General features: G+C 44.1%; 1 protein-coding gene across 2 annotated transcripts in view; it reads left to right on the forward strand.

Moving 5' to 3' along the window:
- The first annotated feature begins 14,604 nt into the window (after positions 1–14,604).
- The window catches only part of HPSE (heparanase), a 40,307-nt gene continuing 37,544 nt past the window's right edge, over positions 14,605–17,367 (forward strand). For both annotated transcript variants that reach the window (XM_061145638.1, XM_061145639.1), the window contains exon 1: positions 14,605–14,845. In XM_061145638.1, coding sequence (XP_061001621.1) covers positions 14,616–14,845 — 230 coding nt within the window. In that variant the 5' untranslated portion in view covers positions 14,605–14,615. The remainder of the gene's footprint in view (positions 14,846–17,367) is intronic.

Raw genomic sequence — 17,367 nt, forward strand, 5'->3', positions numbered from 1 at the left:
CCTTCTCCAGGGAATCTTTCCAACACAAGGATTGAACCCAAGTCTCTTGCACTGCAGGCAGATTCTTTACCATCTGAGCCATATCCCTTAGATTCATCTATGTTATAGCTTGTGACAGGATTTCCTCCCTGTTTAAGACAATAATATTCCATTGTATGTATATACCACATCTGTTTACATGTTTATTCACCAGTAGACATTTGAGTTGATTCTAAACATACTACTTTTTAAATTATTTAATTTTTTAAAGAACATGAATTCACTTTAGAAATAGAAATAAAATAAGGTTATTTCCATTTTTGGAAAAAGATGACACTTTCTCCCTTACAAAGCACAGGGAACAAAGAGAAGGAAAGGGAGGTACAGAGTTCTCCAATTTAGTTGATCAGCCTGTTTTGCGGCACTCCTGGGAATTTAATCACCTGTGAAAGAAAAGAAAAGATTATCCATAATCCTGTCACTGAAAATTTAATCAAGAAAGAAAGAAAGGGAAAATTTTATTTGAATCAAATTTGAGAATTTCAAAAAGCTCCAACAACTGTTCCTTTTTTAGAAGTCAAGGCAGAGGATGGTCTAGTGGCTTAGACTCCAGACTCCCAAAGCAGGGCACCTGGGTTTGACCCCTGGTTGGGGAGCTAGGATCCCACATGCCGCTTGTGGCAAAGCCAATCAAAAAAGCAAAAGGCAAGGCAGAGCTGTGTCAGTTTTCTGAGACAGAGGGCTGTACATTAGATGATGCATTTTTTTAATTGTCAAATATTTACTTTCTTTGTGTGTGTTTGTGTGTCAGTTTTTTAAAATTTTTATTGGAGTATAATTGATTTGCAGTGTTGTGTTAGTTTGAAGTGTACAGCAAAGTGAATCTGTTATATAAATACACATATTCACTCTTTTTTAGATTCTTCCCCCATATGGACCATTACGGAGTATTGAGTGAGTTCCCTGAGCTATACAGGAGGTCCTTATTAGCTATCTATTTTATATACAGTAGTATGTTTATGTCAATTCCAATCTTACAATTTATCCCTCTTTCCCCTTACCCGTTGATAGCCATAAGTTTATTTTTTACATCTGTAACTGTATTTCAATTTTGTAGATAAGTACATCTGTATTTTTTTTTAAGATTACAGAAATAAGGGATACCATATGACATCTATTTTTCTCTGGATGGTGTAGCATTGACAGTTTACACAATCCAGATCTAAGTGTCATCATGACCCCTTATAAGATAAAAAAGAAATGCTACCTTTTAAGGAGTTGTCTTACTAATGCTGGAAGAATGTTGCATCTTATGGCTGAGCAGATATTTCTGTCTACAGGGGAGGTTTGCTCAATGCAGTAACAGATACACAATATACAATGTGGGGAGAGATGAAACCAAAGGGTAGAGAACATTTCTCACATTTAAATTTTTCTTGTCTTGCCATAAAATATGAATTTTATTTCATAATCCAAATATTAGTGAAGAAGAAATGTGGATTTGGACAGCTTCTCTGCACATAAAATGTAGAAACCTACCTAGAAGCTGCAATTTACTCTAATTTGACCCTTTTACTCTGAACACTAGAGTCTCCCCTGCCCACTATCTCCCCAAACTCTCTCCTCTCCAAATTTATGCAAGAAATCTCATCTAGACAGCCTCTGACTTTCTCATAGGCTGTGTGTGCATGATCAAGGAATCTGAAAATTTACCATATTGTAAGATGTATTCTATCCCCAGGGAGCTAAAACCATTGTAAAACCCTTCATGACATCCTATCTTTTAGACAGCCTGATATTGTATTTCTAGCATTCTATTTTTTAAAAAATTTATTTATCTGGCTGCAGGTTTTAGTTACAGCATGTGGATTCTAGTTCCCTGACCAGGGATCAAACCCCAGGCCCCCTGCATTGGGAGCTCAGAGTCTTAGCCACTGGACCACTAGAGAAATCTCTCTAAGCATTCTTTTTTGGTGCCCATACAAATCTTTTGAAAACTTTTTATTATGGACAGTTTCAGATATATACACAAATAGATAAAGAGCAAAATGCCCCTCTATTTCATTCCTCTGTTGTTATATAACCTCAAACTTTATGATATAAATCAAGAACCATTTTACTATGCTCCTGGCGTCTAAAGATCAGGAATTTGGACAGCACATGGCAGATGTGGCCTGTTTCTGCTCTGCAGTGTCTGGGTCCTCAACTGCAAAGAGCAAAATGAGTGGCATGATTTGAATCACCCAGGCTGGAAGCATTTGGAGGTTTCTTCACTCACAGGTCTGTCCCTGTGCTACGGTGACGGCAAGGCTGAAATTAACCGAGATTGTCGACTGGAGTGTCTCCCTTTGACTTAGGTTTCTCCTAATATGGCAACTGGGTTCCCAGAGGGAGCATCCCAATTAAACAAGAGAACCAAGGGGATCAGGTGGGAACTGCACGGTTTTCATGACCTAGCTTCAGAAGTCACCTTGCGTCATTTCTCTTATGCCATGTTTTTTATAAATTGGTCACACTATTGACAATCATTAAATCCTTATGAAAGTAGGGAAGGCCAAAAATGAAAATCATCATAATTTTGGATGAAAGGAAATAGGTTATCTCTATTCTTGTGTGTTAGTCACTCAGTCATGTCCACGTCTTTGTGATTCCATGGACTGTAGTCCACCAGCCTCCTCTGTCCATGGAATTTTCCAGGCAAGAATCCTGGAGTGGGCTGCCACTCCCTTCTCCAATTTCTATTCTTAGTTAATTGAAAATCAGAATATTTTACATGGTTAACTATATTTGACAATTCTTATCTGCTCTGAAGAGGGAGGTCACAATACTCTTCATTCAGTTTCATACCTAAAGGAACTGTGAAACTTTCCCATTCACCTTTATATTTCTTTCTTTTTTAGTTTTTATTGGCGTGTAGTTGCTTTACAATGTTGTGTTAGTTTCCGCTATACAACAAATTGGATCAACATCTTATGCCATATTGATCAAAGTCGTTATAAGCCTGACTAATATTCAAGGGAAGAAGCATAGGTCCTCACCTTTCTATGGGAGGATGGAAAGCTCAAGTTACAGAGGACATGTGGTTTGGGAAATACTGCTACTTCTATATTTAGAAAATAAAATCACATCCCCATCACCCAGCTTCAGTAACTGTTCACTCAGGGTCAATCTTGTTTCATCCATACCTAAACCCTCCTCTGGCTGAGTCCATTTTGAAGAAAATCACAAACATCATATCCTTGTAACCATAAACAATTCAGCATACATCTTTAAAAGATAAAGATTCTGAAAAATAGCCACAATGCCACTGTCCTACTTAAAAAAAAACTGACAACTTGTCTAATATCATTAAATATCCAGTCTGTATTTCCCTAACTTCCCCACAAATGTTTTAAAACAAAGTTTCTTTGTTTGAATTGGGATTGGAATAAGGTTATTTCTAGCATTTTTGGATAGATTCTTTAATACAAATGCACATTTGGCCTGCATATGTCTGAAGAACTTTGGATTGAGGATAAACATTTGTCTCTAGGTGCAGCCACTGTGAAAAACAGTATGAAGGTTCCTCAGAAAACTAAAAATAGAATTGCCGTATGATCCAGCAATCTCACTCACAGGCATAAAACCCAGAGAAAACCATAATTAAAAAAGAAACCTGCACCCCTGTGTCCATAGTAGCACTATTTACAACAGCCAAAGCATGGAACTAACCTAAATGTCCATCAACAGATGACTGGATAAAGAAAATGTGTGTGTGTGTGTGTGTGTGTGTGTGTGTGTGTGTGTGTGTGTGGTGTGCGTGTTTAGTCGCTCAGTCATATCTGACAATTTGCATCCCCATGGACTGTACCCCACAGCTCTTCTGTCCGTGGAATTTTCTAGGCAAGAATACTGGAGCAGGCTGCCATTTCCTACTCCAGGGGATCTTCCCAACCCAGCAATCAAACCCTCATCTCTTGCATCTTCTGCATTGGCAGGTGGATTCTTTATCACTAGCACCACCTGGGAAGCCCCAAAGAAGATGTGGTACACATATACAATGGAATACTTCTCAGCCATAAAAAAGAACTAAACAATGCCATTTGCGGCAACATGGAAGCAAGTAGAGATTATCATATCAAGTGAAGTAAATCAGAAAAACAAATACCATATGATATCACTTATATGTGGAATTTAAAATATGGTACAAATCAACCATTACACGCCAGTCAGGATGGCTGCTATCCAAAAGTCTACAAGCAATAAATGCTGGAGAGGGTGTGGAGAAAAGGGAACCCTCTTACACTGTTGGTGGGAATGCAAACTAGTACAGCTGCTATGGAGAACAGTGTGGGGATTTCTTAAAAAACTGGAATTAGAACTGCCATATGACCCAGCAATCCCACTTCTGGGCATACACACTGAGGAAACCAGATCTGAAAGAGACACGTGCACCCCAATGTTCATCACAGCACTGTTTATAATAGCCAGGACATGGAAGCAGCCTAGATGCCCATCAGCAGACAAATGGATAAGGAAGCTGTGGTACATATACACCATGGAATATTATTCAGCCATTAAAAAGAATTTATTTGAATCAGTTCTAATGAGATGGATAAAACTGGAGCCCATCATACAGAGTGAAGTAAGCCAGAAAGATAAAGACCAATACAGTATACTAACGCATATATATGGAATTTAGAAAGATGGTAACGATAACCCTATATGCAAAACAGAAAAAGAGACACAGATGTACAGAACAGAATTTTGGACTCTGTGGAAGAAGGCAAGGGTGGGATGTTTCGAGAGAACAGCATCGAGACATGTATATTATCTACACTGAAACAGATCACCAGCCCAGGCTGGATGCATGAGACAAGTGCTCAGGCCTGGTGCACTGGGAAGAGCCAGAGGGATCGGGTGGAGAGGCAGGTGGGAGGGGGGGATCGGGATGGGGAATACATGTAAATCCATGGCTGATTCATGTCAATGTATGACAAAAACCACTACAATATTGTAAAGTAATTAGCCTCCAACTAATAAAAATAAATGGAAAATAAAAAAAATAAAATATGGTACAAATCAATCTATCTATGAAACAGAAACAGAATCATGGAAACAGAAAATAGACTGGTGGTTGCCAAAGGGGAGCAGGTTGAAGAAGGGATGGAGTGGGAGGTTGGGGTGAGCAGATGTAAGCTTTCAATGTGTAGAATGGATTAACAACAAGATCCTACTGTATGGCAGAGAGAGCTGTATTCAATTCCCTATGATAAACCGTAATGGACAAGAATATATGTGTGTGTAGTTATAACTGAATCACTTTGGTGTACAGCAGTAATTAACACAACATTGTAAGTCAACTATACTTCAATTTTTAAAAAATGAAAAAAAGGTTTGCCTCTATCACCACCCCTAATGATTTCCCACCTGGCTGCAAATGAAATAAGTTAACAAGACTCAAGTTTCTCAGCCATAGTATTTTCCATTTTCTATTCATTTTACGAATAGATGACAAAGTCTAATGCAATATTCAAATAATTGCACAATCATGCCCAAATAACTATTCAATGAGAGTTATAGAAGCCACTGACCATCCAGCTCATTGAGCATTCCAACATGCACTTTGGCCACAATCTGGATGCAAACAATTACCATTACAAGGCCCAAGTCACCAGCACTGAATCAGTTCCACCACAGGGCTGGTTTCCTACACAGGCCACCTTAACGCCTTATCTGGAGTCAACAAAGCAGGAAATATTTCCACTCCACTTCATAGCACTTATTTCTTAAGAGAGCCCCAAGCTACCTGGTTATTTAGTCACTAAGCTATGAGATTCTCCAGGCAAGAATACTGGAGTGGGTATTTCCTTCTCCAGGGGATCTTCCCAACCCAGGGATCAAATCCACGTCTCTTGCATTGGCAGTTACCTGATGCCTGGACCCAAACCAAGAACCCAGTAGATAGCGTACACTACATGTAATATGGGATAGGATAGCGTCTCCCTATGTCCCCAACTACTTCCTTATTTCCAGGGCATTTGCAGGAAATTTCCTTCTTTGCCCACGTTTGCATTGTCTATACTGTTTATAGAACCAGAGATAACAATGAATAATGTCCCACTTAATTTCACTTTATTGTGCTTTTTTGGCATGAGTATAATAATTATCAGGGTCTTCCAGGCCCTTCAGCCTTCCCCGGTGGCTCAGATGGTAAAGAATCTGCCTGCAATGCAGGAGACCCAGGTTTGATCCCTGGGTTGGAAAGATCCCTTGGAGAAGGGAATGGCAACCCACTCCAGTGTTCTTGCCTGGAGAATTCCATGAACAGAGGAGCGTGGCGGGCTATGGTCCATGAGATTACAAAGAGTTGGACATGACTGAAGCGACTGAATATGCATGCACGCCCAGGGCCTTCGTCATCCCAGAGACCGGTGACCAAAATCGAGCTGTCTGTTTCCTCTGGGGACCTTTGAATAAATCCTCAGCCCACACCACAATAACCTACCTGGTTACCGTGTGTGCCCACTGGAACTTATAGGTCCTTATTCTAGGAATACTTCCTGCTTTCTCTGACACCCCTAGGCTTACTGCCTGGCTCCAAGTACCTACTTTCCTACAGACATAGAGTGAAATACATATTTATAGGTATACATAGACATAAAGCTAACAGAAACAAACTGGGAACCTAATCTAGAGTTGTAGAGAGATGCACATCCATGTTGTACAGACAGACATCCACCCAAGAGTGGAAACAGAACATCTACAGTTTGCTTTTTAAAATATAAATCTAGGACTCTCCTGGTGGTCAGTAGTTAAGAACCTGCCTGCCAATGCAGGGAACGTTGGTTCAATCCCTGGTTTGGGAAGATCCCACATGCTGAGCTCACAAGTACAATGCTACAATTACTAAAGTCTGCATGCCTAGAGTCCAGGCTGTGCAACAAGAGAAACCATGGCAGTGAGAAGCCCAAGCACCGCAGCTAGAGTGGAACCCCCACTTGCTGCAACTTAAGAAAGCCCCCATGCAACAATGAAGGCCAAAATTTTTAAAAATTTTAAATATTATATAAAAAATATATCTGATCATATCACATCCTTTCTCTGCCTGCCAAAAGCTTGAAGCCCTTCCAGTGCCCCCTCTAGCCCCATTGCTACAGGGATATTGCAAGACCCTGCAATGCCAGTCCCCGCACTCTCTCGGTCCAGCACCCTCACCCATGCACAATCCATCTCCTTGGCCTCGAATGCTTCCCACTCCCCAACTTTGCCAAGTTGTTTACTCATCATTCAGCTTTCAACTTAAGTTTTACCTCCATTGGAACAGCCCCACCCACCCAAATTCAAATCTTTCAACATATGCATGTAAAGCACCATGATCATCTTTGAAGCATCTGCCACGCTTGCAGTTTCACTTCTGTGTGATTTTTATTTTTAATACCGTCTGCCTCCCCAGGGGGACTGAGAGTTGCAGAGCGCAGGGACTCCTTCTGCTTGCCGCTTCCTACTGCCCAGCCCAGTGCTTGACACATTACAGGCACCCAGTACATCTTTGAGGGGCTTCCCAGATGGGGCTAGTGGTAAAGAACCCGCCTGCCAATGCAGGAGATATAAGAGATGCAGGTTTGATCCCTAGGTTGGGAGGATCCCTTGGAGAAGGGCATGGCAACCCACTCCAGTATTCTTGCCTGGAGAATCCCATGGACAGGGGAGCCTGGTGGGCTACAGTCTATAGGGTCGCAAAGAGTTGAACAGGACAAGCGAGTTAGCATGCATGCACGTACAACTTGGAATGACTAAGGAATTAATAAATGTGTAAGAGCTCCTTGAAGAATAACATATGCTCAGTACACATTAACTTCCTTCTTTCCAACCTCTGGCATATACTTGCTTTTAGTTTCTCTTTGCTTTAGACTACAGTGGGATCATTAAAAAATTTTTTTAAAACTTCAGTAAGTCTTAACCTAATAACTGACAACATAGTAGCTGTGTACCATGCTAGTGGTAAAGAACCTGCCTGCCAATGCAGGAGACATAAAGAGAAATGGGTTCCATCCCTGGGTTGGGAAGATTTCCTGGAGGAGGGCACGGCAACCCACCCGGGTATTCTTGCCTGGAGAATCCCATGGACAGAGGAGCCTGGTGGGCTACAGTCCATAGTGTTGCAAAGATACGACTGAAGTGACTTAGCACGCATGCACCAAAATCTGGAGGGAGCCACAAATGCCTGAGAGATTGCCCTCACTAAGAGATTTCTGCTTTAGGAAAATCTTAATTTTTCTAGACAGACAAGTGAAAATATTATTCTCTGATGATGCTCTGAAATCAGCTGTTGTCCTACAAGTATTTGTAGTTGTAGATCAGGTAAACCTTCTATGAGTATCTATAAACCCAGTGTCACAACTGAAGTCAATCCAAGGTCACATAGAAATGATGCCCCTGCATAATTATTGAGATTTGCATGTACTGGTCCTACTTTATTTGAAGGTTTTTATTTCTAAATCATGATCATCACAAAATTTGGGTGTCACTGAATTGGGAGAAAATAGGGGGAAATCTCTGGACTTAGAATCAGAGAACTGGGTCCGAATCTGCTTTATGAGATTATTGTGAAGATTAAATGAGTCATAATAATAACTACTCATCTCTTGAACACGTACCTCATACTGCATATGGAGCTAGATTGTATTACATGTGTTAGGTTAATTGAGTCTCAAAACAAGCACTGTGAACTATGCGTTATTACATCCAGTTTCCCAATGAGGAAGTTGAAGCTCTGGGAAGTTGAAAAACTGGCCCAAACTTTCACATCCTCCCAAATTGCAGGGCTAGGATGCTTGTGTTGGGTTGGCCAAAAAGTTTATTTGGGGTTTTCCATAAGATAGGGGTTTGTAAAAACAAACAGACAAACAAAACCCCAAACGAACTTTCTGGCCAACCCAATTAAAGGGCTCTAGCTAGGATGTGGAGAAGGCAATGGCACCCCACTCCAGTACCCTTGCCTGGAAAATCCCATGGATGGAGGAGCCTGGTAGGCTGCAGTCCATGGGGTCGCACAGAGTCGGACACGACTGAAGTGACTTAGCAGTAGCAGCAGCTAGGATGTATGTAAGCTGGAATTTGCCATAAAAATGTAAGGAGTCTAATTATAAAGTGTCTCTGAAATGACAAGATCTTATAATATCACCATAGAGCCTCCCTCCCGTGTATACTGTATACTCTTATGTTATTAATATATTCTTATCTGGCATAGTGGATCAAACCAACTGAGATCAGGATCCAGGAACTCATCGGATCTCAACCATCATTTATGCAAGTCAGTTTTCTTCACTTCCTCATTGATGTTTTCCCCATTTCCATATTAGTAACTCGCATGTGGACCACACTGACCCACATCTCAGGATGTCACAAGGACTTCTTTAGGAAACTTGCAATGATCAATTTTTCAAATTGCCCAAATATTCCAGAGAAACTGGTGTGACTCTTGCCCCATGACAACAAGGGCATGGGTGGGGTGGGGTGTGGTGGTTGTAGAAGCAATGTCATGACAGAGGCAGAAAAAGAGCCCAGACATCTGCTTTTCCACTTCCGTGTCTGTGGCCACATGATCTCCTGGGAATTTGGTGCTTATGCAGGAATTTTTTTCTTATGGATTGCTGAAGGATATAAACCTGATTCAAATTGTAAAATTACTAAGTGATGGATACATACACATGTAAAATCTCCAAACTGTAACCTTCCTCAATTAACTATACTTTTAATTTTTAATGAGAATTTGGAGGCCCAGTGGTTAGGACTTAGAGCTTTTGCTACTGGGGCTGGGGTTCCATCTATGGTTGGGGATCTAAGATCTTGCAAGCCCCATGGTGTGGATGAAAAAAAAAAACAACAACATCTAAATTGCTTAAGAATAGACTGATCTGTGAAAATTAGATATAAATTTCAGAATAATCCATTTGTACTTATTGCTTTAGTGGAGGCACAATCTAAGCAGAAAATTCTAAAGGTTTTAGTGTAATTTGCTTGCTCAGTGTTGATTGATGTGAGGGTGACTTGAGCTTCCATGAATGCAGTAGGCAAGACAAACCCCATCTCTGGAGTTTATAATCCAGCAGGTGAGGCCAACAGAGGAGCAATGCTAACAGATGTGGTTTCAGTTTTATGAAGTTCAGGATGCTGTGAGAATGTGTCATGGGGGAATTCAGCTGCCTGGAGATTCAGGCAGAGTCTTTGAGGAAGGTAACATTTCAGCTGAGACAGGCTGCTGTTTCCTCTGGATTCTATAAGTGCTTTCCCATCCGGATTCTGACTCTTGGAAATGTCAATGTCTCAGAGCTTGGGTGCTCACATGTAAAATGAAGATAATACCCACTTATCAGTGTTGTGGGAGTAAGTGAGAAGACAGGTAAAGCATCTCTCGTGGTACCGGGCACAGTTAATCCCAAGGGCATGGCTGGGCTTCCCAGGTGTGCTCCGTCACCTCCAGCTCTTTGCAACCCCATGGACTGTAGCCAGCCAGGCTCTTCTGTCCATGGGATTTTCCAGGCATATATACTGGAGTGGGTTGCCATTTCCTCCTCCAAGGAATCTTCCCAACCCAGGGATCAAACCCAAGACACCTGCATTGCAGGCAGATTCTTTACCACTGTGCCACCTGAGAAGACCAGTCCATGGAGTCGCGAAAAGTCCAACAACTGAGCAGGCACCCATGCAAGCACATGGTGCTTGTTATAATGTTGTAGCCACACGTTCTGGGAAACAAACTCACTCAGAAGGACAATGCAGATAGTGGACTGCAGTTTATTACAGCAGCGGGCCCAAGGTAGAGTCTCCTTTTAGCCAAGGACCCCGACCAGTTTTTGTGAAAACCTTATATACCCTAGGTGTATGTGCCCAAACCCACTTCCCCAAATTCCCTGAAACTAGTCTGAACAAAGGAAAAGAAAGATACAATCAAATTTAACCCATGACTCATATGCCTTAAGCCTAGGTAGTTGGAACAGTACCCAATTATCAATAGGACTGTGGTCATACTCCAATAAGCACAATAGAATGTACGATTCTATTCGGTTACACAGATAATTAGGGTATTCTTTTAGGTGTCGGGTTCTGGGGGCCTAGTTTTCAAGTTGGTATGTCGTTTCCATAGATACTGGGCACATAGCTCAAAGTCCACAGTCCGGCCCAAGTTGGAGTCCTGCTTTGGGCCTGTTCTGTTTCCTCCTTCAGAGATGAATCACCAGTGTAGGGATCAAAGGGAATCTGAAGAAAAGTCGGGCCGACAGCTAAAGAAAAATGCATCAAAGGGTCCACATTCGAGGGACAGTTGCCACCCGCGTCTGTGAGGCTCTCAGGTCAGGTCAGTTCAGTCGCTCAGTCGAGTCCGACTCCGGCCCCCACGGACTGCGGCACGCCAGGCCTCCCTGTCCGCCACCAGCTCCCAGAGTTTACTCAAATTCATGGCATGTCCATTGAGTTGGTGAGGCCATCCAACCATCTCATCCTCTGTCGTCCCCTTATCCTCCCACTTTCAATCTTTCCCAGCATCAGGGTCTTTTCCAATAAGTCAGTTCTTCACATCAGATGGCCAAAATAATGGAGTTTCAGCTTCAGCATCAGTCCTTCCAATGAACATTCAGGACTGATCTCCTTTAGGATGGACTGGTTGGATCTCTTTGCAGTCCAAGGGACTCTCAAGAGTCTTCTCCAACACCACGGTTCAAAAGCATCAATTCTTTGGTGTTCAGCTTTCTTTACAGTCCAACTCTCACATCCATACACGACTACTGGAAAAACCATAGATGACTAGATGGACCTTTGTTGGCAAAGTAATGTCTTTGCTTTTTAATATGCTGTCTAGGTTGGTCATAACTTTCCTTCCAAGGAGTAAGCATCTTTTAATTTCATGGCTGTAGTCACCATCTGCAGTGATTTTGGAGCCCCCAAAAACAAAGTCTGCCACTGTTTCCACTGTTTCCCCATCTATTTGCCATGAAGTGATAGGACCGGATGCCATGATCTTAGTTTTCTGAACGTTAAGCCTTAAGCCAACTTTTTCACTCTCCTCTTTCACCTTCATCAAGAGGCTCTTTAGTTCTTCTTCACTTTCTGCCATCAGGGTGGTGTCATCTGCATATTTGAGGTGATATTTCTCCTGGCTATCTTGATTCCAGCTTGTGCTTCATCCAGACCAGCATTTCTCATGATGTACTCTGCATAAAAGTTAAATAAGCAGGGTGACAACATACAGCCTTGACGTACTCCTTTTCCTATTTGGAACCAGTCTGTTGCTCCATGTCCAGTTCTAACTGTTGCTTCCTGACCTGCATACGGGTTTCTCAAGAGGCAGGTCAGGTGGTCTGGTAATCCCATCTCTTTCAGAATTTTCCACAGTTTATTGTGATCCACACAATCAAAGGCTTTGGCATAGTCAATAAAGCAGAAATAGATGATTTTTGGAACCCTCTTGCTTTTTCAATGATCCATCGGATGTTGGCAATTTGATCTCTGGTTCCTCTGCCTTTTCTAAATCCCACTTTACATCTGGAAGTTCTTGGCTCATATGCTGTTGGAGTCTAGCTTGAAGGACTTTGAGCATTACTTTGCTAGCTGTGAGATGAGTGCAATTGTGCGGTAGTTTGAGCATTCTTTGATGCTGCCTTTCTTTGGGATTGGAATGAAAACTGTCCTTTTCCAGTCCTGTGGCCACTGCTGAGTTTTCCAAATTTGCTGGCATATTGAGTGCAGCACTTTCACAGCATCATCTATCAGGATTTGAAATAGCTCAACTGGAATTCCATCACCTCCACTAGCTTTGTGGAGGTGCTTCCTAAGGCCCACTTGACTTCACATTCCAGGATGTCTGGCTCTAGGTGAGTGATCACGCCATCGTGATTATCTGGGTCATGAAGGTCTTTTTTGTACAGTTCTTCTGTGTATTCTTGCCATCTCTTCTTAATATTTTCTGCTTCTGTTAGGTCATACCATTTCTGTCATTTATTGAGCCCATCTTTGCATAAATGTTCCCTTGATATCTCTAATTTTCTTGAAGAGATCTCTAGTCTTTCCCATTCTATTGTTTTCCTCTATCTGTTTGCCCTGATCACTGAGGAAGGCTTTCTTATCTCTCCTTGCTATTCTTTGGAACTCTGCATTCAAACGGGTATATCTCTCCTTTTCTCCTTTCTTTTCACTTCTCTTCTTTTCCCAGCTATTTGTAAGGCCCCCTCAGACAGCCATTTTGCTTTTATGCATTTCTTTTTCTTGGGGAAGGTTTTGTTCCCTGCCTTGTACAACGTCACAAACCTCGGTCCATAGTTCATCAGGTTCTCTATCAGATCGAGTCCCTTAAAATCTATTACTTACTTCCACTGTATAATCTTTAGAGATTTGATTTAGGTCATACCTGAATGGTCTAGTCGTTTTCCCTACTTTCTTCAATTTCAGTCTGAATTTGGCAATAGGAGTTCATGGTCTATGCCACAGTCAGCTCCAGGTCTTGTTTTTGCTGACTGTATAGAGCTTCTCCATCTTTGGCTGCAAAGAAAATAATCAATCTGATTTCATTGTTGAACATGTTGTATGGCTTTACATCCTGAGTTTCAGATGCTGGCTCACCGAATAGGTCTATGCTCTGATAAATACTGTTTTCATGAGAAATTGATAAGAAATGTTTAGAGTTTTGATCTCTTTCCAGGTGTAGGTTAGCTAATGCCAAGGTCAGATTTTTTTCAGGCAAAAGTTAAGATGACTGGGAAACAGCACTCCGGCCAGAGGACACACAGTTAATCAGATCTTGGCAAGCTCTAAGGGCTTCCCTCATAGCTCAGTTGGTAAAGAGTCCGCCTGCAATGCGGGAGACCTGGGTTCCATCCCTGGATCAGGGAAGATTCCCTGGAGAAGGGAAAGGCTACTCACTCCAGTATTCTGGCCTGGAGAATTCCATGGACTGTATAGTCCATGGGGGTTGTAAAGAGTCGGACACGACTGAGCGACTTTCACTTTCAGTGGCTCAGTTGGTACAGAATCCGCCTACAATTCAGGAGACCCAGGTTTGATCCCTGGGTCGGGAAAAATCCCCTGGAGAAGGGAATGCGAACCCACAACAGTTATTCTTGCCTGGAGAATCCCATGGACAGAGGAGTTCCTGGCGGGCCCCAGTCTATGGGGGTGGCAGAGTGGGACACGGAGTGGCCGGCAAGTGTCCCAAAGCCAGAAGAGAGTGAAGCGATGTACGCTCACTGGAGGCTTGAGCTGAAGTCAGAAGACCCGGTGGGCGCCACCGGGAGGACCTGGAAGGAGGAACCGCTGGCTTTTTCGCTAACTGACTTCATGCTTCAGGGAGCCAGGTCCGGGGTGCCCAGCGCTCCTCCCGGGAGCTGCCTCTCCGGGCCTCCCGGGCTCTTGGATCCGGGCCAAGTCCTCACCCTTCGAAGGGGTGAGGGTGATTTCTTAAGTGGACGGGACACAGCCACCGCGGGGGAAAGCGTACCGGGAAGCGGGAGTGAGCCGGGAGGCGGGCGCGGTGGGAGGGGTGAGGGGAGGAGGGAGCCGGGGAGGACGGCGAAAGGACGCCGCGCCCGCGGCGGGAGGAAGTGCGCAAGGTCCCGGCGGTGGCTGCGCGCGGCCGGCGGGAGTGGCGGCCAGGTGAGCCGGGGATGCTCGCGCGCGGGAGGCCGGGGCTGCGGCCGCCGCCGCTGCTGCTGCTGCTCCTGGGGCCGCTGGGTCCCTGCTCCCCGGGCGCCCCAGCCGCAGGCGCGCCGGCCGACGACACCGCGGAGCTCGAGTTCTCCACCGAGCGGCCGCTGCACCTGGTGAGTCCCGCGTTCCTGTCCTTCACCATCGACGCCAGCCTGGCCACGGACCCGCGCTTCCTCACCTTCCTGGGGTAAGAGCCGCCCTGCGCGTCCCTGGCCTCCTCGCTCCTGGCCTCCTGACGTCCCCGGCCGGCCCGCCGGCCACTCCTCCCTTTACTCCGGGACCTTCTCACCATCTTTCTCTCCTTTCTCTCTCTCTCTCTCCCCAGCCCACCCCCGCTGCTGGGTCCCCCGAACCGCCCTTTCCCGCCTTCATTCATTCAGCAAGTGGTGCCTGAGCGCCAACTGACGACTAGATATTAGGGGAGAAATTGAGAAAAGAAACTTTCCATCTGCCCCAGACACTCGCCGGCTGGAGGGGACCCGCCAAGCGCACCCGGAGGGCTTTGAGCGCTTGAATTTGCTGCCCACTAACTGTGCCAAGCTCCAGTCTCTTACACGCTGGTAGGAAGGTTAAAGAAAGAAGGAGGAGGTGGAAAAGGCCATCAAGGAGAATAAGCTTACTTATTATCCTAGAGTAAAACTTTTATTTTTTTTTTTTTAATGTTTATTTGGCTGCATAAGCACTCAGTATTTTTTGTTGCCGCGTGTGGGGTCGAGCTCCCAGACCAAGGATGGGACACCAGCCCCTTACATTGTGAGTGAGTGTGCCTCTTCCATTGTCTCAGCCACTGGATCACCAGGAAAGTCCCAATAAAACTTTTAAACGGTAGTTTTAGGTTCACAGCAAAGTCGTGCCCTAGGTACAGAAATTTCCCATACTACAGTCATTTAAAAAATTTTTAATGATATATCAGTGATACCTGGGAGATACAGTGATTTACAGAGCCTTAACGAAAACCTCTGTCTCCAAGATGAGGCTGCAAAATGTGGAGTTGCTTTGTCAGCTGGAATTTTTTTCTCCTTTGAGGAAGACTGAGCCTGGTGTAGGCAGGTTCCCTGGCCCCTGCCTGTGAGTGTAGGCTGATCCTGAGACAGGGCACTGCCAGACCCAGGCCATCTAGGCCATTCATCTGGGTCATGAGAGCCTCCAGAGAATGCCACACCTTTCACCCAACTCAAAACTACTGGGAGTCCTGCCATTACCAAACACCTACTGGCTGGCCTTCTGCTGTCATTGCTAATTCTAGTTATTTAGTATGCAAATAGGGCTCAGAGGTAAAGAATCTGCCTGCAATGCGGGAGACCTGGTTGATTCCTGGGTTGGCAAGATCCCTAGGGAAGGGAATAGCTATCCACTCCAGTATTCTTGCCTGGGTAATGCCATGGACAGAGGAGCCTGGAAGGCTACAGTCCATGGGGTCGCACAGAGTCAGACACGACTGAGCGACTAAGCAGGAGCCGCAGCACTATGCAAATAAAAGCAGACAGCCTAATGGTCGAACGGCTACACTGAGACCAGCCTTTATTCCCAACTCTGTCAGAATCCATTGGCTTGGTTTTTACAGGTTGCTTGGCAACTCCAAACTTTGATTTCTCCAACTTTACAGTGGAACTTCTAAAACCTTCTTGTAGGATTGTGCTGAGCATTTGATGAGATAATAAATAAGTACTTAGCATAATGTTTGACAGTGCTCAAATTTTAATTGCTTCTTTTAATTGTTTTTTGTTTAATTTAATTGCTTTTTTGTCAATTGCTTCCTAGAAATTGGTGAGTATTTGCTAACCATTCATCAGTTCTCTGTGGATTTCTTTCGATGGTCATTAACCTCTATCTTTCCACCAAGAATTTCCTGGTGGGAAGGAGTTCCCACTTTGCACCCTTCCCCTTACCCATGGTGAGCTGATACTAGGCAGCCCCTGGTGCTGGTTGAGAGAAAGATTACTCTGGAGAAACACTGGGCTACAGGGCTCCATATGTGAGGATCCCAGGCCTAGAAGGGAAGTAAGGAGTGGGGATGGGAGGATGTGATAGGGGAAGAGAGGATGGGAGGTGCCTTACTGCAAACAGAAAGACTTAAGTAAATAACCATTTACTAAAATGTGAGAACTTAAGTCCTTTTCTCCTACTGTGGCCAGCATATACCCTACCCCTCCCCTCCCCAAAGAAGAGCATTTGAGGATCCCTTCCTGGGGAAACAAGTCAAAAAAAACCCCTGAAGTATGACTTTTGGGGTTCCGGTCTGATCGCCCTGCAGTCAAGCTAACCAACTCACAAGCAATACCCTCCCCACCACACCCCTGCCCCAGTCCCAGTCCCAAACACACACACACAACTTCCATCCTGTGATTTAGTGAGTGGGATACCCTCTCCTCTTCTTAAATGCATCTCTTAATTTCTCATAGCACTCTTTCTTCCCCCACTGGTCTCCACCTTTTTGTCAAAGGCTGGAGGATAATGAAAACCAAAACAGTATAGAGTGCAATTAATAAAACTGTTTGCTTACAAAATACAGAGTATTGTTCTTCACAAGGGCTCCAGGGCTGGCTCCCAGATGAGCTCCTGCTCCTCTTCCGTGTCTACTCCCAGAGGCATCTGCGGGAATATCCATGCAATTCTCATCTGAGACCTTAAAGACTCCAGCTCAGGAGGCATAAGCTCCCTCCCCTTCTCACCTAGGACAGAGCTTCTGAATTAGAGCTTCTGGCGGGT

This window comes from Dama dama, chromosome 6 (genome assembly GCF_033118175.1).
Source record: "Dama dama isolate Ldn47 chromosome 6, ASM3311817v1, whole genome shotgun sequence".
Taxonomy (NCBI): Eukaryota; Metazoa; Chordata; class Mammalia; order Artiodactyla; family Cervidae; genus Dama; species Dama dama.